General features: G+C 40.4%; 1 protein-coding gene across 1 annotated transcript in view; it reads right to left on the bottom strand.

Moving 5' to 3' along the window:
* PDE4B (phosphodiesterase 4B) overlaps positions 1-23,299 on the bottom strand; it is a 354,431-nt gene that overhangs the window by 108,704 nt on the left and 222,428 nt on the right. Inside the window, exons 2-4 of the mRNA XM_039233423.1 lie at positions 12,624-12,818; positions 3,775-3,811; positions 3,586-3,656 (exon numbers count right to left, since the gene is read on the bottom strand). Of these exons, the coding sequence (XP_039089354.1) occupies positions 3,586-3,656; positions 3,775-3,811; positions 12,624-12,818 (303 nt within the window). The remainder of the gene's footprint in view (positions 1-3,585; positions 3,657-3,774; positions 3,812-12,623; positions 12,819-23,299) is intronic.

Genomic DNA, 23,299 nt, shown 5'->3' with positions numbered 1-23,299 from the left:
AAATGTGGGTGGGAATGGTTATGAGAAAGATCATCAGATACAACTATCCTACTGATGGAGATTTATCCTGTTTGGTGAGTGTGGTTTGGTTTGGACCAAAGGTGATGCAAAGGGGCATGATTTGGAGAGTGGTCCTCAACCACAGTATGAGAATGGACTCTAGGTCAGGTCTGTATACAGCAGTTATGGTCTTAGGGTACTCTAGCTCTTGAAGGATTATGTGGCTCAAAACCCTCACAGCTGCGGAAAGACCTGATTCCGAGAAAGCAGCTTCAGCTGACATAGCATACTAATCAGCAGAGTTAGGCTGAATGTTCTCACACTTACAGAAAAAGAATATCGGAGTTTCTTGCTAACAAATGGTAACTGAAAATATCCCCCACCCCTTTGCCCTGGAGCTATGCAGTGTAGTGACCTTGAGTCCTGCTAAACTACAGAAGCCTTTGAAATGTATCCTTATTAATCTTTCCTTTCCAGTTCCCACCTCCATCATGTCTGTCCAGGGCTTCACTCCTAATATCTTAATTCCTGGAAACACTCCTAGCTCATGTCTCTGCCTTAGGGCTCTCTGACCTTCATCTATTCCCTGAGTTCTACCTAAATGACTCTGTTAAAAATGTTTGGAGATTTCTTCCCATAACCAAGAAAGTTTATTTAGTGTAGCGAATGCAAAAATATGAGGTAACAGAAATAGAATATATTGGTCTTTGCCCCCAATTCCTGACATAGAGCTGCTAAACTCTTGTAATTTCTTAAGTGATAAGAGCAACAGGAACATCTTGTGTTCTAATGAGGCAACTCTGGGTAAGCTCCTGGGAGGGGCTGGTCACCAGAAAGACCAAGCAAGTATTCAGGGCTTGGAATTTTCAGCCCTACCTCTCATCCTCCAGAGAGGGGAGAGGGGTTAAAAACAGAGTTATAATTGATCATGTGTGTGTGATGAAGACTCCATAAAATCCCCATAGCATGGGGTTCTGAGAGCATCCAGGCTGGCGAACATATCCACACTGAGGGAGTGACGCCCTCCCCCCCCCATTTCCACGGGGACAGAAGCCCCTGTGCCTGGGACCCTCCCATATCTCATGCTATATTTTTCTTCATCTGGCTGTTCATCTGTGTCCTTTATCGTGTCTTTTAATCAACTGGTAAAGGTAAGTGAGTGTTTCTCTGAGTTCTATGAGCCATTCTGGCAAATTCACTGAACCTGAGGAGAGACTCCTTGGAGCCTCTGATCTATAGGAAGTAAGTCAGAAGCACAGGTGACAACATCTGACATCTGAAGTGGGAGGCAGTCTTGTGGGACTGAGTCTTTAATCTGGGATCTGATGGGATCTCTGGATAGATAGTGTCAGAATACAGTTAAATTGTAAGACACCCAGCTGGTGTAGGAGGCTTGCTTGTTGTTGGGCGGGGGGAGGAGGGTTGGTGGAACCTCCACACATTTGGTGACCAGAGTATCAGAAATAAAGTGATTTCTCAGTAGTAAAGAATACTCACAGAGAAGAAAAACAAACAAACAAACATAGGAAGAACTGGGTTTCCCCCTTCATAGGAAGAGAACAACTGTTTTTCCTTACAAAGAACGTTGCAATGAGAGCCAGGATACCAGGTTTCAGATCTGACTATGCTCTTCACCAGAACTGGTGTGTTCTTGTGCAAGTCAGTTAATCTATCTCCCTAAGCTTTGTCTCCTTATCCTCAGAGTGGGGGGCAACAATACCTGTCATAAACAGCACTTATAGTGATTATCACTGAGATAATGGATGTGAAAACTCTGAGGTGTTGTACTGCCTGGATTCAGCAAGAGACGTGTACCTATCGATTATAATAGCTCACATTTATGGAGCACATCACCTATGATGTGCTAGGTGCTGTTATCAATGTTCTACAAATGTCAGCTCATTGAATCCTCACAGCAACCTTATTTTATAGATTGGGAAACTGAGATGTAGAGAAGTTGTGCCCAAGTCACATAGTTGTCAAGTGGTAGCATTGGGTTATGAGGCCAATATGTATGGCCCTAGAGGTCATATTCTGTAAAGAAAAAAAATATGGAGAAAAAGAAAAAAATACTCCTGAAAAAGTAATTTTCCAAATAACTGATAGTCTTTCTCCAACAATTATTTACTTGGAAATTTATATCTGTGATGCATATTTATGGAGCATATATTATGTGTCAGGCATTTTGCTAAATCTGGGAAATCCAAAGAAAAGTAAGTGTAATTCTAGAAGGACCTCAAAGGACACACAGTCTAGTGGTGGCCAGAGATCCATAAACAGTGTGATAAGGTTGGGAGAGTGTTCTGCGGCCACTCTGAGGGGCACTCAGCTAGGCTTGGTGGGGTCAGGGGAAGCATGCTGGCGAAGGTGACAGTGGAGATGAGCTCTAAAAGACAAATAGGATTTAGCTAGGCAATCACTGGCAGGTGAAGAGAGAGTTTTGAGGAAGAGAGAACAGAAAGTCTATAATGGGGATGGAAAATAGAACATGCAGGGAGCAACCAGACCATAGTCATTGGAATGTGATCCCATGTGGCCAGAGTCCTTGTCTGATTGTTCACCAGCATCTGCTCCAGCACTTTCTATTTAAATGTAAGCCCTGAAAGGGCAGAAAACTTGTCTGTTTTGTCACTATTATATCACCAGTTCCTGGTAAAAGGTAGTGTTCAATAAATATTGGGTCAATTTGTCAAAAACATACATGTGTGCATGGATGAATAGCATGTACAAATAAATCCTTCTTGGGTAAATTATTTAATAAATGAACAAACAGGGAATACCACTGCAAAAGAGGTCAGGCAAGTCTCTAGCTTTCATGTCTACTGCACCAATTAGAAACTCAATCAAACTAACTTGAGTTGGGTCATGAGGTGCCTTGGGTGTTATTCCATGACTGCTGATTCTAGGACCTTCTGAGTCCTGTGATGATGTTTCAAAATGCTGGATAGTGTCCTGCATAGCACTTATTCGTAGATCGAAATGGTTTCGGAGGAGAAAGTTATGCAGGAATATCAAGTTCAAACCCTTCATTATAAAGAGGAGGAGACCAAGGTTCAGCAATGTTAATTGAAATAACCAAGGTTATATAGTTATTTGGGGGCAGAGGAGAAGATAATCCCACTCTTATTCATCAAGTTGCATGAACCTATTTATATATTATCAAAAACAAAAGGCAATTGGACTTGAATATTTTAGTACCTTTAATCTTGAATCTGAACCTCTGAATTCATTAATAGATATTCCAAAAGAATTTTAATAGAATTTATGGATGTTATGGATAAGTATTCATACTTCTCAAAGTAATAAGTATAAATATCAACAAAAATCCTCATCTCCACCTTTCATTTGTTGAACTCTTACTGTCTACTAAGTGTGAAGGATACAAAGATTAATAAAATCCAGACTAATTTCTCACATCTTACCAGTTCTAAAATACTATGATGTTCCATGCTATTTTCAAATTTCATCACGTGTCCTTAGATTGGAGGGCTAATTTCCATGCAATTTTTTTCCCCCATCTTTTTAGTGTGATTCAATGTTTTTGCCTTTGTGGAAGGTATAACTCCACAAAAAGTCCATGCTTACTTGTTGGATGCTCCATGAAGGTTTGTCAGTACAGTAAAGTTGTTTCTCACACTTCGCAAGCTGGCGAGGACCTATAAGGACAATGATCAGGATGGTTAGGAACAAAAGGGGATGAATGGGCAGAGGCCACACTTAGAAACTGTACCCAGAGACAGAGGGAGAGCAAACCAGGGCCAGCGTGATACATACCTGGGCAAAAGGTGTTACGATCAAGTCATCGCCGTGTCTGGTGAAAAGAGAGAAAAGAAACATTTCAAAGTGCATTTGAATTATAACTATAACATAGAAGCTGTAATATTAAACTTTATCAGTGTTAGCGACACAAATACTACATAAGTCCTTCTACCTGGATATAAGGCAGGACTTATCTAGGCATAAATGGGGACCTTTGGGACTTGAAAGAAAGTCCTCCTGGGCTTACACTGACACATAAAAACACTTGCAAGTAAGCATATATCCTCAGGGCACATTCCCATTTAATAGCAGACCCAGAGTACTGTAATTCAAAGCGGACTGGGTTGCCAGAGCCAGGAAATTCAAAGGGAAGGCTGCTCACCAGCACACACAGAGTTGGAAAAAATGGCATAACAGTCTGGATAAAGGTTAACTTTGGATTTCCTGGCTTTTGTTGATTTGAGCCACAGCCTTAATGCCATTTAAACACAGATTTCTGTCTGGGAATCCCATTACTTTTTGTTTTTAATATAACTTTTTTCTTAAAGTACCCAAGGAAAAGCTTTTAATGGGAGTTTACAGTCTGAACCTACCATTACCATATCATTGTTGCTCATTTTGTCCCAAAGTTTTGATTAAGCTCTACCTAGTGTTTTGTAAATCTGTACTTAGGGAGGGTCTAAAGCACGATTTCAGAAATGCACTCTCTCTGGCACAAGCTTTGATTAATCTACTTAAGCTCACATTCAGCAAGTTCTCCATAAAGTCATTAGACAACACATTGTTGTTAGTTGCAGACACAATATCAGGCCAATTTGTTATCACAGTGTGAATCCTAACAGCTGCGCAGAAGTTGGTTGGCAATGAGCTTCCTTCAGTGTCTGATTTCTGTCCTCATAATTGCCATACAAATATGGTACTTTATTTGTTAATAACGTGAATATAACCAATGACTATTAAGCACCAGCCGAGTATCAGGCATTAAATGAGGCCTAAAGATGCAGAGCTGAACAACACATACATCCATGTGGGCCTCTTCTCCAACATGGGCTTTTACTTTGGGGTCTTATTTAATATAATACTTTGTTTTCTACTATTGTCTTTGCTAGAAGTCCCCCTTCAAGTCATTTAGTCAAGTTCTTATGCATCTACTCTGTACAGTGACTACAAAAAGAATACTGACAACAGATAGCATTCTTTGCATGGTTACTGTATGTCACACCCTGTGCTAAGTACTTTATGTACATAATCTCATTTAATTCTTGTAACAAGACTTGAGGCAGGTACTCTTTTTTTAATTTAATTGTTTTACTTTAGAGAGACAGTGAGTTCATGAGCAGGGGAGAGGGGCTAGAGAAGACAGAGAGAGAGAGAGAGAGAGAGAGAGAGAGAGAGAGAATCTTAAGCAGGCTCAGTGCTTAGTGCAGAGCTGAGCTGTCACGGGGCTCAGTCCCATGACTCAGGGATCATGATATGAGCCTAAATCAAGATTCAAATGGGCAACTAACTACTCCACTCAATCACCCTGAGGCAGGTACTCTTAATGTTCCCATTTTGAAGATGCTATCAAGGCTTGGAGAGGTTAAGCCACTGCTTAACTAGCATATAATAACTGGAAGAGCTAAGATTGTTTGATTCCAAGATATCTGTGCTTTTAACCACTATATTACCTATTTTCATAATGATCCTACATAGTTGACAGATTGAATTAAACAGAATCCATGACCCCTTCAAATTAAAACACAGCAGGGGAGACAGAAATAGATAAATACAGAATGAGGAATATAAACATTTAATGGGGAAACTTAATGGGCTGCAAAGGAGAAGTAATAATTACAGTTTAGAGGAAGGAGGACAGACTTGATCAAATGAGTGGTTTTGAGATGCACTTTGAAGGGCAGGCTTTATAGAGCATGGATGGTAGATGCCACCAAGGAGGGAAATATCAGGAACAAAGGTATTAAAATAGGAAAGTACTGAACACACTTGCTGAGATCTTGGGGACTGTTTGGGCAGCGTTGAGCACACTTACAACAGACATGTTTAGAGGGTAAGGTTAGAAGGTCCCCCACACCCATCTTATGGATGGTATGGACCATGGTTGTGGAGGCGGTGCTTAGCTCAGAAGGAAGAAAGGAGCTAGTGAAGGTTTTTAGTGAGAAAGGCAAACAGAAAAGTGCTTTAGAAAGTAAAATGCCAAAGACACCAAGAGATGGATTGGAGAGAGGACCAAGTCAAGAAGAATAGCTAGGGGGATATTGCAGTCATTCAGGTGAGAAGAAATAGGTGGAGCAGAGGAAGAAATAAGGAAAGACATTTTGAAGACACCCTAAGTGTCTTGCCAAGGACTCAGCATTTAATTGGATGAGGGGTCATAAAGAAATACTATTTTCGATTAAAAAAATGGGTATGTGGGAAAATAGTGAAATCATGAGCAGAAATAGGAAAGTAAGGAGGTGGGAGAAGAGATGTCATTTTCTCATATGCTGAACTGTAAGATCCTCATTGATATCCCAGTGGAAACATCAATCGAGAAGATTGAACTATGGAAATTAGAGCTATACATTTCAGAGTTACCGATAGCAGTGGGGCAAGTTACAATGGCAGGGGGTGGCTTCTGGAATGGGGAACTATAAAAAGAGGGAACCCGAGGAAGAACCTCAGGGTTCTTGGAGAGACAGAAGAAAGGGTTAAAAGAGGAGCAGTTGTGGGGCGCCTAAGTGGCTCAGTTGGTTAAGCCTCTGACTTCAGCTCAGGTCATGATCTCTCAATTCGTGGGTTTGAGCCCCGCATCGGGTTCTGTGGTGGCAGCTCAGAGCCTGGAGCCTGTTTCAGATTCTGTATCTCCCTCTCTCTCTGACCCTCCCCTGCTCAATCTGTCTCACTTTCTCGCTCAGAAAAAAAAATTATATATATATAAAAGAGGAGCAGTTGTGATAAATGCAGGATGGTGAGCTGTATCAAAAACAAGATCAAGAACTGTATCAAGAATGGCCCTTCCCAAGCCATTTTCTTGAGATGAACTTTACATGGGTGACATATCTTGCTATTTGTTCCGATTTCCGCTGTGAAGTTCACATTGTTCATAAGGCATTGGGGTAACTTGGGAATAAAGTAATGGAGTTAAGACTTAAGTAGGTCATCTGAAGCTCCTGGATTTCTGGAGTCTAAATTCCCAATACAAGCTAAATATATAAACAGATCTCATACATATGTAGCACCTAAGGCTGATGAATTGTTACATTAATATGAAGTTACTAACATGGTACAAAGTAATGATTAAAGTGTGGTAAGCATTAAGAAGGCACCATATCAGCGTGACTTTATCATTATGGAACTTGTAGTTTAGGTAAGCAGAAAATTCAGAAGTAAGAGATGGACTTGCAGATCCATAGCATTGGTTCTCTGAAAAGTTTTGAACAGTTAATGCTAATGATATATCAGATAATAGCTGCTAGAGAAAAGGATTGGACAATTTACAGATAATTGATAGCAAGTATAGGAAGAAAGAAAACAAAATTCCTATCTGAGTGCAACCAGATTATTTATGAAACGATTCTAAAATTTTTAATCACAATTTTATATATTAATAATTAGAATAAGATGGCATGGAAATAATAAAACACTTGATTCATTATGAAAACTGATGTGCTTCTTAGTTTCCCAAACTGCTAGAATGCAATGCCAGATATTCAGAACCTTGCCATGAGCAACATCTAGTGACAAACCCAGCACATTACAGTTTTGTAGAAGAATCGGTGATGAGAACTCTGAGTCTTTCTTTGAATGAGGGTATGTCTGCACTGAACAATGAAATGGTCTAAAAAGCAAAATGCTACTTCCTTCTGTTATATCCTCTGGACTCTATATTTTGTCTTTCTCTGTTTCAAACATGCTATAGCATTTTACTCATACTTTTCTTGCAACACTGGTTTTAGTGTGTCTTACAGAGAGACCTATACTATCGTAATCAAGAGCACAGATTTTAGAGCCAGACAGCACTGGTTTGTTTCTGAGTTGCACAATTACTTTGAGGCATTAGGCAACCTCTCTAGGCCCCAATTTCTTTATCTGTAAAGTGGGGTATTGTAAGAATTAAGTGAGTTATTATTCATGTACAACTCTTACAACAATCTTGGCACATAAAAGCATTTACTCATTTATAGTTATTAGTACTAGGTATCATTATTATTATAAGTAAAGAATTGCATGTCTATCTTCCCAGCTGGTGAGAACATTTCTGGAAGGCTCATCTCTACCCCTACTGCAGTCAAGAGAACTAAGAGCATGCTTTACAGTTTACAAAGCATTTTCACATACATCATTTCATGTGACAAGAGAATGTTCTTGACTGTTAAAAATGGTGCAACCACCCAGCTTGGTGGTTAAGGCTGAAACCTCCCTCCACAGTCAACTGCCAATCCCTGTTGATGCTAACTTGCAAATATTTATTAATTGCCCACTGGATCTGCTCTAATATAGATCCTCACCCTCTATTATGTGGATTACCAAAGTAGTCTTCCATTTGGCTCTTGGACACTAGTCTTTAGGCTTGTCTACTGTCCAAACCACTCTTCACTGTAGTCAGAGCTATCTTTCAAAAACATTCATCTGATTATCTATTTTCTTGCTTAAAACCTTGTAGTAGCTCCCCACTGATTGTCTTCAGCTTTATAAAGATCCACTCCTTAACATAGGCCATTTATGATGAGGTTCCTGCTTCCTTTTCCATCCTTGCCTTTCACCACTTCCTCATCGATTCATACTCTCTCCCTCAGCTGTGCTGAGCTGTGCTTCTCCACAATGCTCCTGACAACCAGACAGTAGTTAGAGTGTGGCTCTTCTTCCTGAATACCCTTCTGTCTGGCTAACTTTTCTAGCTTCTCTGTAACCACTCAAAGTGGGCTACTCGCGTGCCTGGCCAGACCTTTCAAAGTCCTGTGTATACTTTTCCACGATTGCCTTTATTCAAAGATATTAAAACTGCCTATATACTTACAAATCTTTCTGTTCCCTTAAAGACACAGAAAATGTCTTATTTGTTAGCAAAGTGCCTAAACTGAAAAGCTTTTGTTAAAAGAACGAATGAATATGAATGAGAAAGTTAGGCTGAGTAGAGATTAATATCATTATTTTTATTTTTCATCCTTTTTTTTGTACTAAATATGGTTTGATCATCTACACTCCCCAGATATAAGGCTTGGTTCTCCATGTATTAGGTAGCTTGCTTAACCTCTCTAAACATCAATGTTTTCATCTTTAAGACAAGAAAATTATAGTTCCAACTAAATTAAGGTTGCAGGAATTAAATGAGTTAAAGTATGTAAAGTACTATAAATAGTACACAGCACATAGGAAATGTACTTTAATTTCATGTGCACTTTTATTTACAGATAATTTAGACACTGTAAAAGAGATTCAATGCCAAAGCCATGGTACTAGTAAGTGTGATGGCTGTAGATCTAACTCAAGTCTTAAAGAACACTAGATTGCAATTTTTTTGGTAGTTCATCACTAAACTGGTGTTAAATTTAAGTGATCTATTATTAATACTTTTCCTCTTCAGTCTTAGGTCTCATTGCCATTGAGAGCTCTCTCTAGAGATGACTTAATTCTCACACAAATGGCGGCTTTAAAAACCTCTTTGCCAATATAAGGCTTTGCAAATGGGATGACCAAATGATAGAAATATGGATCTTCCTTCCCTGTGAATTTGCAGGTGGATTATCAAAATCCGTCCTGTCCAGCATGGTTCCTGCCCCAGTTCTGGAGAACATAACTGGCCTCACCAGTTTCCAGGACTTTATGTTCCCATTGAGAAATCTGCACCTTGGTGTACGAAAGCATTGTGTTAGAGATGACTACACCACAGGAACAAAAGAGAAGCCAGCAAATGATTGCCACATCTAGGAAAGCATCCGGAATGTCCTCTTGGGACCCAGTGATGATCTTGCTTTCTTTACTAGAAAGCCTTATTTCGGTCTTTCTTCTGTTGCTAAAAGTTAGAGCCACTTGTAATTTTCCACTTACATTTTTACTTGTAATATCTTTATCTTCTCACTCTCCTTGCCTATATTTCCTCTTACTCTTCTAAAACTATTCAGATGAGAAATTAAAACAAACAAATCAGTGTTGCCTCTACTATTAGGGTTTAATACAGAGGAATTATGCAAGTTTTCTAACTCTTACATAAATCCATGACTGCTCTGTGCTGAATATGAGGAGCTCCTGAGCAGGGAACATTCCAGAGCCCCCACACAATGGCCTTCCAATTAAGACTCTAGACCTATCATTTTCCTTCTTTCCCTTGGCTCTATGGATGGAAAGCAGAAAAAGCAGTGAGAGACTTGGGGGTTGCTGTTCTCTATTTTTTCAATTCGCTCTGAAGAGTAATAACCAGGTGAAATACCTTTGAAAGTATTACTTCAGTTTAGCTCAAGCTACGTGTGTGAAACTGGATTCTCCAACATGGTCCCGGTGAAATGAAATACTAGAAAAACCTGGATATTATTCAAGCTTCACTTCCTGTTGTAAAGAGATATATAAATTCCTAAACTATATATATATATATATATATATATATATATATATATATATATAAAGTGTTACTGTAATGTTGAAAATTTCCCCAAATAAAAATTTGTGCCACTTTATTCACTCAAAGACTTTCCTATATTCTATAATCAGTATCTTGGATAGGGTGATATTTTGTTGCCAACAGTGTTTTCTTGGGAAGAGTTGTTGTTTATTATGAAAGTGTGTCCTTCCTCCATTTTTTCTTTTCATTTTAAGAAGTCTTTTTCTTTAAAAAAAAAAAAAAAACGAGACTGATACGAGGTAACTTACACATATAATTCTTACTTTCCTGAATTTAAAGTTGGCAACATTATGGAGGTTTTGAGTTAGGGGGAGATTTTTGCTAGTTGGTAAAACTGAAAAGAAGATAAACCGTGAATATTAGGGACCTTGGGTGCAGAGTCATTTGAAATTAGATCTCTCTTTTACAGCTGCAGACTGAGTTGGTGATCTTTCAGGTCTCTTCAACTTCAAAATTTTCATAACTTTGATTCTTAAAACATCATCAGAGTTTAATATGAAACTTAATTGGAACCTTCTCAGAAGCCTCTGAATGACCCTGAGACTCATCACGCTATGTGGCCAGAGTTTGGGTACCTGTTAGCTGCCTTCCAAAGCTAGTCTTTTACCTGTGAAACATTGTACGAATGAAGCTCTAATTAGTTTCAGCTCCCCCATTTCCTATGCTCTCCCCCTAGGAAGTCTAGAAAGGTGTTCCTCTTGGGAAAAGAAACAATGGCAGCTATATTAACTGTCAAGCTCCCATGCAAAATGTGGTCAGAAATACCCTTGGTTCTACATGATCTGCAGAAAGTGGTTACCTCTCCTCTGGCCTCAGCCACCTTGACCATGCAGTCTTTTGTTTTCTACCTGGTAGCTGAGATTCTGCTTTGCAGTTTGAAGAACATAGACAAACAAGTCTAAGAGGTCTGAATACAGTCACAGGATATAGCATGGCATATGGTTATATAGTCATGGGATGGGTGCACTTTTCTCACTCTCTCAGAGTCTCAGTTTCATTATCTATAGAGTGGAGATAATAGTGGTACCTACCTGGCAGGGCTGTTATGAAGATTAAAAGAAATAACACATGTGAATGCAGCTGGTCCCACGGTAAGTGCTCATTAAATGTTTCCTTCCACTCCGTAGCACAGTTATGTGGGTGTTCCTCTTATCTTTCTTATTAACTGTAACTTCCCTGAGAGCATGCAACCTTTCTGAGAATATCTGTTTTTAACTCATCTGTGATTATTCAACTGTTTTGTTAACCTTTCATCCCCAGCCTGGCACACTGCATGGCAAATAGGAAAGATTCAGGAAGTATTTGTCAAATGAATGAATAAATGAATTTTAGCCCACCCAATGATTTGAGACATTTAGGGAAGGGGCACTTATATTAGAATTTGTTGGCATAAATGCCCTGGGGAATCCATTCTTACTGGTAGCTTTAAGATGTCGCCTGCCCCTTTCATAAGAGAGTGACCCTTTTTAGCTTCTTTTCCAAAAGCAGAAGAGAAGCCAGTGGAAATTTCCAGGCTGGAGACTTGAGGGAGCTACCAATATTTTTATAACATATGATTTTAAAAACAATTGTACATGTGCCCAGAAACCTTTTAAAGCATGAATGCCAGCATCCAACTTTATTTGGTTTCAGAAATTTAATAAACGAGTAATACAACCCAGTCGTTGTTCTTTAAAAAAATTAGAGATCTACAATTAATAGTGGCAAAACAAAAACATCAGCTGTGTTTAATAGGGTGGTGGAGTGTGTCATGTCTCACCGAGGAGCCAGGCAACAAGTGGGCATTGAGTTAAGGTTCCAGAGAAGGGACAAAGACATGTGGCTGGATGACAGCTCATTAAATGTCACCAGGCAGAGACTACTGAGAGAGGAGGCATGTCATCAACGACTGTTTTCCTTTTTACCTTAGCCTCATGCAAACTGTATATGCTGTGGAAAGTTCTAGTATGATTTGCAAAAAAAGTGTTAAGGTTCTCAACTCATAAATGATTCAGTGGTTCAGGAAATGAAGCTGAATGACAATTTAAAAAAAAAGTATTAATAACAGATGAAATCTGCACACTGTGTCTGAGAATTTTAATACCCTTGGAGACCCCAGCTACATATTTCCCATGCTGTAGAACACTAATGTCTTTAAGGGTCATTGCTGTCACCTCGGCTCACATTCATTTTTCTCCTCCCTCCTTCCCACAGTTGCTGCTGCTGCTGTGACAGGTTAGAGATGAGGTAAGTGTGAGACTAGAAGCCACACAGAACTCGTACTTACTGCTCGCTTGGAAGTGAAGAGTTTCTTGACATCGCCTTCGGTGACAAGTCATAGTCACTATCTGATCTGTAGAGAAAGGACTCTCTGCGCTGGCTGTGCCCAGGAAAGGTGGCATGGAGCACCAACCCAGAGGAAGAGCTGGCCTGGGGGTCCAGTGGGCTCCGCCCTGGGGAAGGGCCATTTTCCACATCAAAGCTTAAGAGAAAGCAGAAAGCTCTGGTCACATAACCATGGAGGAGGGCATCTGACATATACATACATGAAGAACCAGTGTGCACCAGGCACTTTACATAAAATTCCACGCTTTATGCCCAGTTTTAATCTTCCAAAGAACCCTGAGTTGCAGTCATTATTATTCTCATTTTGTATGAGGGAAACAGTCCCACAGAAGTCCAGTCATTAGTAAATAGTAGAGGCAGGATTTGAAGCCTAGAGCAAAGCTCCATGGCCTTTCAGCACCATGAACAACTTTGACAAACTCAGAATAAGAGCCAACCATGAAATAACTTGGTGATAATAAGCAACTCCACAGACCGCATCTGACACAGCTCTAGGTGTCAGACACGAAACTATCACTTAAATGTCTTCGTAGCTGGGAGACTTCTTCATGCCATAAATAAACATCATGGTCTCATTAAAGATACAATATGCATCTTTCTCAGTGTTTCAGGAACAAAGTGCTATCCTGAAAACATTCACTGGCTGATTAGATGGGAGGCCCAGTCTGAGACTTAATATTCACATGCAAAGCTGAACCACAGAAAATGATTTAAGTAGTCTGATAATGCCAATTACCCCCCGGGCTGTAGAGCTTTATGTCTTGAGGAGGATATAGCCACTGGCTCCAGTATAGGAGAGCCATTAAGATTTCTGGTCAGTCTGCTCACCCTAGGAAGGTACCTTCAAGTCCAGATTTAGTTGAACAAGCTCTGATCAATGAACATGCATACGGGAGCAGTAGAGATTTTGTCTCTCATTTTCTCTCTCCCTATCCTGGTATTACCATAGGCACTGTGTCCTTCCCATGCTCTCCATCATCCCCTATGCATTTTCCCTGCATGCACTACCTCCTAGCATCGAACTGACAGTAACGCTCTGGCCTACCATTTCTCTAGATCACTCACTGGTCTCCAGTTAAAGCTCTGCAGAGAGGTATTGAAGAAGTTACGAGGCTGGGAATGTTCTTTTTTCCAAGTTAGACTAAAATAGTGGGCTTCCTTTATATTCATCCAGCTGCCACAATTTATTTCTACACTCTTTTTTTTTTTTTTTACTAGTTCTTACAATCTGCTGTCTTTGGGTGAGTTTTACATTTCTTTAGTTTACTAATTGCATTCTGATCTATCATCCCACTTAGCCCTCATAACAACTCTGTGAAGGATATAGTATGGCCCCACCCTACATTTGAGGAAACTGAGGCTTAGAGAGATTTTAAATACTTGCTCAAGGTCACATGCTAGTACCTTGTAGAGCAAGCACTGGAACACCCAAGTTATCCAACTCTTTCTCTACAACCCCAGACCTCTCTTATCACAGAGTACCAGAATGGCTCGCTGGCTAGCTGAGTGCAATTTTTCTTCTGGCTTCAAACAAAATTGTGTTTGGTATGTAGATGGTCGGTAAGATAATGAGCAACCTTAGCTGTTAGTCTTGAGTGGAGACAGGAGAGCAGCAAATTGCCCTGACGCTATAGGTTTTCTTGAAACTGGAAAGAAGAAATAACAGAATGAAGGGTTATAATGCTTCCCCAGAGACCATTCTGAGAAGCTGCTTTTAGCCAACCTACAAACTCCAGGTGTCTGATAAAAAGCAGCAGGTGAGAAACTCTGGTAAAAAGGACAAGAAAGGGCCATAACAATCCAATATGTATTTGGACTTTCAAGGCACCTGTGCATGGATTTTCACAGCAGGTTGATGGTCTGGGATGAGGCTGCCTTTCAAAGGCTGCAGGCAAGCAGGCAGGTGGGCAATCACTCACACATGACAGCTTGTTTCTCTGGCTGCCTAGAAGTAGAGCTATGGTGTAAGCCAACTGCATTGCAGCGAGTGAAAATCTAATGAAAGCTGACTTGTAAACTTTCCTTGGGTGAGATCTATACTAGTTGCTGAGCAGAAAACAAAACAAAACAAAACAAAACAAAAACTCCTTTGTGGATAAGGATTCCTTGTGTCACCCAGATCCTGTGGAACGGGGTAGGTCCTGATGCTTGCTCTGAACTCTTCTTAAGGACAAAGAGGGGAGTTCTTAAAAGGTATAGATGGGACTACATAAAGCTTAAGAGTAGGCATGAGCTTTGAAGTTTCATGTATATTCATGTTACTCATTTGGGATGTATCTGTTCGGCCTTGATGGATAGTAAAACATTAAAATGCTTTTGTAACACTTGGCAGCCAGCCATTGCCCCAGGCCCTCCAGAATTCACTGGTTTCCCCGGTGATCCAGTAACTAAAGGGTTGGTGTCTGGAACAGAAGAGGTCTCTAGTTTTAGCACTATGGCCTGCGCCCATTTAATTGGTCAGTGCCATGCAGTGCCTGTCATTAAACATTATGAATGTGTGTTCCTGAGCTAAAACATTAGACAGGCACCAAGTGCATATGCCTACCAAACTCTTAGAACTTTTTCCATTGAGGGTTTCCACCACGGCTCATTCGGCCTTATTTTCTGCTACAGGCATTCCTAGTGGGCAGAAAGTTTAAGTCAAGGCATTACCCTTAAAGTCTATGTCACCAGGCATTCTGCCTCCAGCTAGTATCCAAGGAGATTGGTCTTAATAGGTAAGCAGGGGCTAGACCCAGACACCCAAACTCTCTCCCTGCTGCTCTCTTTTGTTTTTGTTTTTGTTTTGTTTCTGTCTTTATACTCTACCCTGCCCAAACTCTAGACTCATAGATGAGCCTGCTGGAATTCAGAAGAAGCCAGGGAAGAATTCTCTGGTGCAAGGAAGCAGTCTCAGTGAGACAAACGGCCTTTCATATTCCCCAGGGCACTGTTTCAAAGCAACCAACACAGATGTACAACTTAGGAACAAACATGAATCACCAACCAGACACCAGCCCCAGTCACAGCAAAATTAGCGGGCAGACATCACAATACATCCCGCAGATCCAGGGTGGGAGGAGGGGTGTGGGCAAGGAGAAGACTGAGGACAGACTTAACAAGCGAAATGAATAGACCACACAAAGTGAAACACAATTAGGGAGAAAATGGAATCTGAAATATTGGAAACAAACACATAGATGGAAAAATTTATTTAGGATAAATTATTTAGGATAATTTTTTTGTATCTGTGTTAAGCAGGACACACATTTCACCTTTAGGCTTCTTTATATTAAAAAAATCATTATAACAGTAATATAAGCATTTATATAAAACATAAACACTAGAGGAAAAAATACTTTTATTAGTAGTTTAGTATGTTTCCTTCTGAATATTTTTCCTGTAGGCTTGGATCATGATTTTTTTTACAAGTATTTTTCATGGTCTGCACAGTTTCTGGAATTATCATTTTCCATGCCCTGGAACTTGATGGTTCACCCATAAGCTGTACCATACTTTCTTAAGCATTTTCCCTACTGCTGGCCATCATACTTAAGACCTTAACATTGTTGTTGATATCCTTGATCTTAAAGCTACTTTAATATTAAGATGAGGTCAGTCCATAGTTTCAGATAGATTAAGAGAGGACGTTGTTAGTGAGTTTCTGAATATTTCGCTGCACCTCCCTGTAAGGGGCTGCCCATATCCAGGACATGGACTGAAAGAAAGAGTGTTGCCTTTTTCTAGGATGAGAGACAGCCCCAGAACTGCTCTCTCATATCCAGGATTCTGTAGGCTTTCCTCCCTCCTGATCTGCTTGCTTTTCCCTGCCTTGGCTGATCACCCCAGACTGAATCAATTGCTTGTTGTCTAAGACTGAATATTTTAACTACTCTCTCCTGCTTGGCATCTAGACTTCTCAGCTTCTCGAGCCAGATTGATGGTAGTGGGTGACACTGTGGGTTATAAAGTGATGCTCCCTGAAACTGGGGGACCCTTCTCACCACTGTCTCCAATAAGTCACTACCTTCCAAATTCAGCTCATGGCACCTTCTCCAGTGAGTTTTCTCTGACAGTGCAGCCCCAGTTTGATGTAAACACATGCTCCGCCTCTGTGCTCTCCTAGACTCCTTTACTCAGTGCTTGATCACAGCACCTGTAGCTCTCTACTTCTCCAGTTATTTAGCTGATACCCAATAGATTCTTATTTCCCAGCAAGAAAGGACCCAATGTTACTCACTTTCATATCCCAGACATCTGGGTCAGAGCCTTGTAAACAATAGATTCTCAAAAGATGTCAGCTGCACCAATTAAATAATAGTGCAATTTACTGTGAAATGTTTCTCCTCTCTCTTCCCACTTCCTGCCTCCTAGCTCTCATCTCCATTCCCACGGACATGGGTTTTTGATGTATCTTTCCAAAGAGTCTGTACAGATGTGGCAGTGACTTAACTGATAAATCTTGTAAGGCAATGATATAAGAATAAAAGTAAAATAAAATAAAATAAAATAAAATAAAATAAAATAAAACAAAACCCACTGCTGTGTTCTCACTGAACAAAACAATCTTGCGTAGAAAATCCCTGCCTTAGATATTTGAAATGGTGACATCTTTACACAAACCCTATCATGGGGAAAGCCCTTCCATGCCGGTTTCTGTTTGCTATCTTCTCATCTCCTTCTTTTTAATAAAAGCAAGACTCTTCTCCGCCCTGCACTTTCTCTGCTGGCAGTTTCCATTCCCCGGGAATCCATGCAAAGCCAGCCTGAGCCGGTGCAGAGAGGGAGCCAGCAGATGGCAGAAGACAGCTGCAGCTTCCTTAGGCTGCATCTCCCAGCCTCCAACAGGCGGGGCTGCGTGCCAGGCTCCGAAGGAGAACGCAACTGAGGTCTTATTCATAAGCCTGGGAGGAAGAATCAGGGATAAAGAACAGAACCACAAGGTATACACGAAACCTTTTATTAAACTAGGAGAAGCTCTACTTCCAAGAATTCAAGCTAAGCCAGGTGATTGCAGAATTGCCTGCAATTGTTCCCAGGGCAGTTGTTTCCCAACCCCCCAATTACCTGCACATACCCCAATTTCTGTTACAAAAACTCACGAAGCAGCATCCTACAAATAATTCATTTTGGAATCAGAGGAGACTTTTCGTTTTCAACTTAGTCCTTCTCAAGGTGAGTCTCTGGCTTATTCTGATAAATAGCCCCACTGTAAAGATCTTGAGCTCTCTCCAAAAGAGGTTTAAATCACAGATCAGCATGGTGGCTCACCACCATTTGGGGAGAGTGCCCTACTGTCTCAATTTTGTGTTTCTTCCTCCCTTCCTTTCAAGTTTATTTATATGAGAGAGAGAGAGAGAGAGAGAGAGAGAGAGACAGAAAGCATCCCAAGCAGGCTCTGTGTTGTCAGTGAGGAACCCAATGTGGGGCTTGAACTTATGAAACAGAACAGATCATGACCTGAACTGAAATCAAGAGCCAGACACTTAACTGACTGAGCCACCCAGGTGCCCCTTTGCATTTCTTTCTTAAAAATTTACTCCTTGAGTATCTCATACATCGCTGAATTTTTATAACTCCAGAAGGTTAATTCTCTTCTTCTCATTTCAAAGAGAAGAAAATGTTGCCTCCAAAATGTGAAACTTCATTTGAAAAATTCTAAAATGTGATCTCCTTTAGTTATACTGTACAGTCTGTGCCCAGGGGTCTCTCCTCCCATGGGCCCCACGGCCCTTCTTCATCCCAGAATCTACCACACTGGACTGTATTCCTCTGTTTACTTATATCTTTCACGTCACTAGATTGTGACCTTGAAGCAGGGACTAAGCCTAATTTATTTTGTATTCCTCGTACCTATTACTGAGTCTCACACCAGAAGACATATAACTAATGAGTGAATGGGAGGGTCTCACCATTTAAGGTTTCTCGTCTGACAAAAACCTTGTTCTACCTGGATTAAATCCTCTGGCAGGTGAAGACTTCCGAGAAGTCCCTCAGTGGAGTTAACTGGTTCCTCTTTATCCATTAACACCTCCCTCCCCCACCACCCTGCACTATCCCTGGAACTCCATTCCAGGAGTTTTGCCTTTTGAGAACTTTTGTGTCTGTGTTTATATATGCGTGGATGGTGGCAGTGGTTTATTTGTGAGAAAATGCCATGTTTCTTTAAAGTTCTATCAGAAAAATATTTCCCTCAATTGTATTCATAAATTAACATCTTCAAATGCCTGCTTATAGTTTTGATAAAATAAACATACTCAGGTTGGCCATCACCTCAGTGGACTATCTGGTCCCTGTAGACGGAGGAAGTATACAGGGGCATTCATTCTTACCCGCATCTTTATACAATTAAGTGACCCATCTTTATACAATTAATGGTGGCAGGATGCCAGTCCTAGATTTAAAGAAAATTAAGTCTATTTATTTATTTTGAGAGAAAGAGGGCACAAGTAGGGGAGAGATAGAGAGAGAAGGAGAAAGAGAGAATCCCAAGCAGGTTCCACAGTGTCAGTGCAGAGCCTAATATGGGGCTCAAACTCATGAACTGTGAGATCATGACTGGAACCAAAATTAAGTCAGAGGCTTAACCAACTGAGCCACTCAGGTGCCTGTGCCAATCCTACTTAAAAAAATTTTTTTGAAAATGTTTATTCATTTTTGGAGAGAGAGAAAGAGAGAGAGACAAAAAAAAAAAAAAAACAAGTAGGGGAGGGGACACAGAATCTGAAGCAGGTTCTAGGCTCTGAGCTGTCAGCACTGAGCCCGATGTGGGGGCTTGAACTCACTAACTGTGAGATCATGACCTGAACTGACATTGAATACTTAATGGATGAAGCCACCCAGGTGCCTCATCCAGTCCTAATTTTTAATGAAGGATTTAACTGTGCAAAATCACAGCCAGTGTGATGTGGAGCCCATGTCCAAGCTGCAGGTAGCCGGACCTCCTCTGGCCATAGTTACAGCAGAACATTGCAGCTCTGCCCTGAGAAGCCTATGCCAAAGTCTGTGACTTCCCTCCCATAGAGTAGGAAGAAGAACTATGATATTCGGCTCATCTGAATTCTAAAAGCAGCTTCCCACTGCTTTCTTTTCTTCCTAGGGGCTTTGAAAATCACATTCATGGTAATAATCCAAAATTGCTTTCCCCACAGAGAGGTTTAACTAGAGGTAGCAGAATAACGCTGAAGAGCTCTGGGATTCTGGAGATCTGGCTTCCAGTTCCTGCTCTGTGAGGAAACAACTGGAATGAAACAAAGACTCCCCATATCCTAACCACACCTTAGCCTTTCCCCTCTGAGATGAATGAAGACAAGAACGAGTGGAAAATCTCTGAGGCACTCCTGAGATGAGACATATTACAGACATTTTGGAGATGGAAGAAAGATTGCTTCTCAAGTGTGGCTTGATGTGATTTAATGACCATTCATTCATTCATTCATTCAGCACCCACTATAAAATAAGGTACGGTTCTAGGCTTGAGAATGCCACAATGTACAGGACAGACAAGCTCCTTGTGGGGAGGAGGACAATAAATACATCAAGTAAGGTAATGTCAGATAGTGATAACCACTATCAAGAAAATAAAACCTAACAGTGTGAGAGAGACAGCTATGGAGAAGAGTGTTTCTTTTGTTTGGGTCGTCAGCACGCCCATTCTATAAACTGCAAAGGTGGTGTCTGCTCAACACCAGGGCACAATCCCATCTTTCCCTGATGGTGTCACTTGAATTGAGATCTGATGGAGGTATTGGGAAAATCTATCCTCAGATTCTTTCTGATCTCCTTTTCTGTCTTTCCCCTTTTTAACCAAACAATTCGATAAAGGTGATACTTGTGTTTGAATTTGGTGCTGTTTATTAAGCTAGTGATTTAATTTCTTCATCCCTGCACCCTTTCTGAGCTGACTTAGTTGCTCTGTTATCACATGTAGCTATACTTGTGTTGATATCTATGTACCTTCACCACAGCACTTGTCTGGCGTAATTGTTAGTGTTCTGGTCTGCCTCCGAACTGCTGTGTTCCGCAAGACCACAGAACATACTTTTCTTATTTTCTCACCTCATTGCTAAAGGCCATGTCTGTCAGAGTAGGGGTACTTAATACATTTCTTATGGACGTACCATGAAGAAAGGAATGATTTGGGACCAAGGAACTTTTACCGGCTCCCCTTGATACCCATCATAGATAGTACAGATATACTTCAACAAACGACGTGATTGGTATGGGGACACCAAACTGTCTTCTGCTCTCTTCTGACCCCTAAAAGCTAGCTCCAAAAAAAAAGAACCTGGAGTTTGCTACCAAATGTCACCTGCAGAGAGGGCTGGAATACCTTCCATAGGGTACTGAACCCAAGAAGAAGACAAACGGTCCTATTTGGCAGCAGTCACCGCCATCCCTTGGTGTTGACAGTGTCAGAGGTGAAGGGTCAAGAATATTCCTCTTAATGTTCCTTTGGTAGAAAGCTTGAATTTTGCTGAGGAATTTATGTTGCAACTTCTTTCTTTTAGTTGTTGTTTGAGATCCTTTCTTGGGTTGTAAATGTTTCACCAAAGAAATGCATAAAGAAAAAACGTAATACCGATACTCATTTTCCTAATGAGATTATAAGATGAGGGTCATTTTTCTTTTAAATAAAAGCTTTACTTTTCAAACGCTAGGGAGACTATTTTAATGTGATCCTTTAATAACTTCACGTTTGTTGTTCCTGCATTATATGATTCGATGCACAAGGAAAATAAGATGGAATGTAAACAATCCTACCTCATAATCATAAGAACATGATTTCTAACAAGTTTGCAAAGTGCTCTGTGAATCTATTTCCAGGGAAAAAATAATTTTCAGAGATATGAAAGTTATAAGGTATGTATATGTTTCTTTATGTGTCCCAATTATGGATGAAATTTCACAAACCCATTCTCAGACTTTCATCTACTTAAACCTCCTGAGAGTTAGGACAGCTCTTAGCAGTAATGGTCACTTTCTATAGGGCGGTGATTCTCAGGAAAGATAGGCATACCCCAAATGAGAATAATTTTGTGTGGGAATGTATTTTGTACGTGGACCATATAAAGTGGGGACGGGGGGAACCAAGATTGAGAACTTACTACTCTTTACTGCTGCTTCTCTAAGTTGCATTTGGGGTATAAAAATTTCCTACTAGCTCAGTATTTTCCAGTTTCCAATTCCCACCTTCTCTAAAAGATCTTCATAAAAGATATTCACATGGTCTCTTAACAGGATATAAATAAATCCACTTATACATTTGGTAGCTCTGCCAAAAATAAAATCTATTAATTAAATAAAGTATTTATTTAAAAATATTGTGTTAGCTTCCAGGAGCTCGAAGGCAGCTAAAATTCCCTTCAAGAGAAATCCTGATCTGGAAAAACCAGTTCTTTCTCAACCAGTGATGGCTTCTAGAAATTGTTGCTTTCTTTTATAAGTCCTCAGCTACCATCTGGAAATCAGTTCTAGAATGCTGCTTGATATCTTTAGCTAAGATATTGTAGATAAATGGTCATTTAGCTCATTGGTATCTACTCCAGTGATGGGGGACACATTAATCCCATGAAATAGTGAATCTCACTTATGGATTGATTTAATCACTTATGGCTTAGGCCAACAAACTTGAATTAATTTAATTTTATTATTGTTATATGTTTTATTTATTTTGAGAGCAAGAGAGACAGAGCGAGAGTGGGGGAGGGGCAGAAAGAGAGAGGGAGACACAGAATCTGAAACAGGCTCCAAGCCCTGAGCTGTCAGCACAGAGCCTGACACAGGGCTCGAGCTCACAGACCGTGAGATCATGACCTGAGCCAAAGTTGGACACTTAACCAACTGAGCCACCCAGGTACCTCAAATTAATTTTAATCTTTAGCCCAAACCTTACCCAACCCCATCTACTTCCTCAACCAGTCTCCCTCACTGTGGTAATTGGACCTGCCATTGACTCAGTTGAATCATCCACAATTTACTTCCTTCCTCAAATCCCCTTCTTCTGTGTCAGTTGGTCGTGAAGGTCTATCCATCCTACATCAAACTATACACTTTATCTTTGCTGCCACCATGGTTTAAGCGCATTAAAATCTCACTTGAGCTAGAATAGCCACCCTATGAATGAATCTCCATGCTTCCACTTTCCCCCTTATTCCAAATTCTGCTCCATATAACAGCAAGGGCAATCTCTTAACATAAAAATCATATCATATCGTTATCTTTAGAATAAAATTCAACTGCTTTACCATGGATTCCAAGTCCCTAGTCCCTGCCACCATACATGTGTGTTTTGTTCACCGGCATATTTTCTTTGCTTTGAACACTCCCTGTTCCCAGAAAGTACTGAATAAATATTTGTTAAATTAATAAATAAATGCTGGTGTCTCTACTTGTTCTCTCCTCTTGTCTTTGCATGGCTGTCTTCTATTCTTTAAGCCTTGGATTAAATTAGCTACTAAAAAATATTCCTTCCCCAACCCATTATTTGTTAGGGGCCCTTTTCTTCATAGCACCTATTACAACTTTTTGCTCTATTTCTATGCTTATTATTTTTAAATTGTCTTCCTCCCTCATAAAACTCTAAGCTCTATGAGGGTTGTCTATAGTATTTACCAGTGCATTAACTAGTACCTGGCA

This window comes from Hyaena hyaena, unplaced genomic scaffold, assembly GCF_003009895.1.
Source record: "Hyaena hyaena isolate Hyena2069 unplaced genomic scaffold, ASM300989v1 scaffold_75, whole genome shotgun sequence".
Classification (NCBI taxonomy): Eukaryota; Metazoa; Chordata; class Mammalia; order Carnivora; family Hyaenidae; genus Hyaena; species Hyaena hyaena.
Note: the sequence above shows the minus strand (reverse complement) of the source record. Positions and strands in the feature narration are given on the sequence as shown.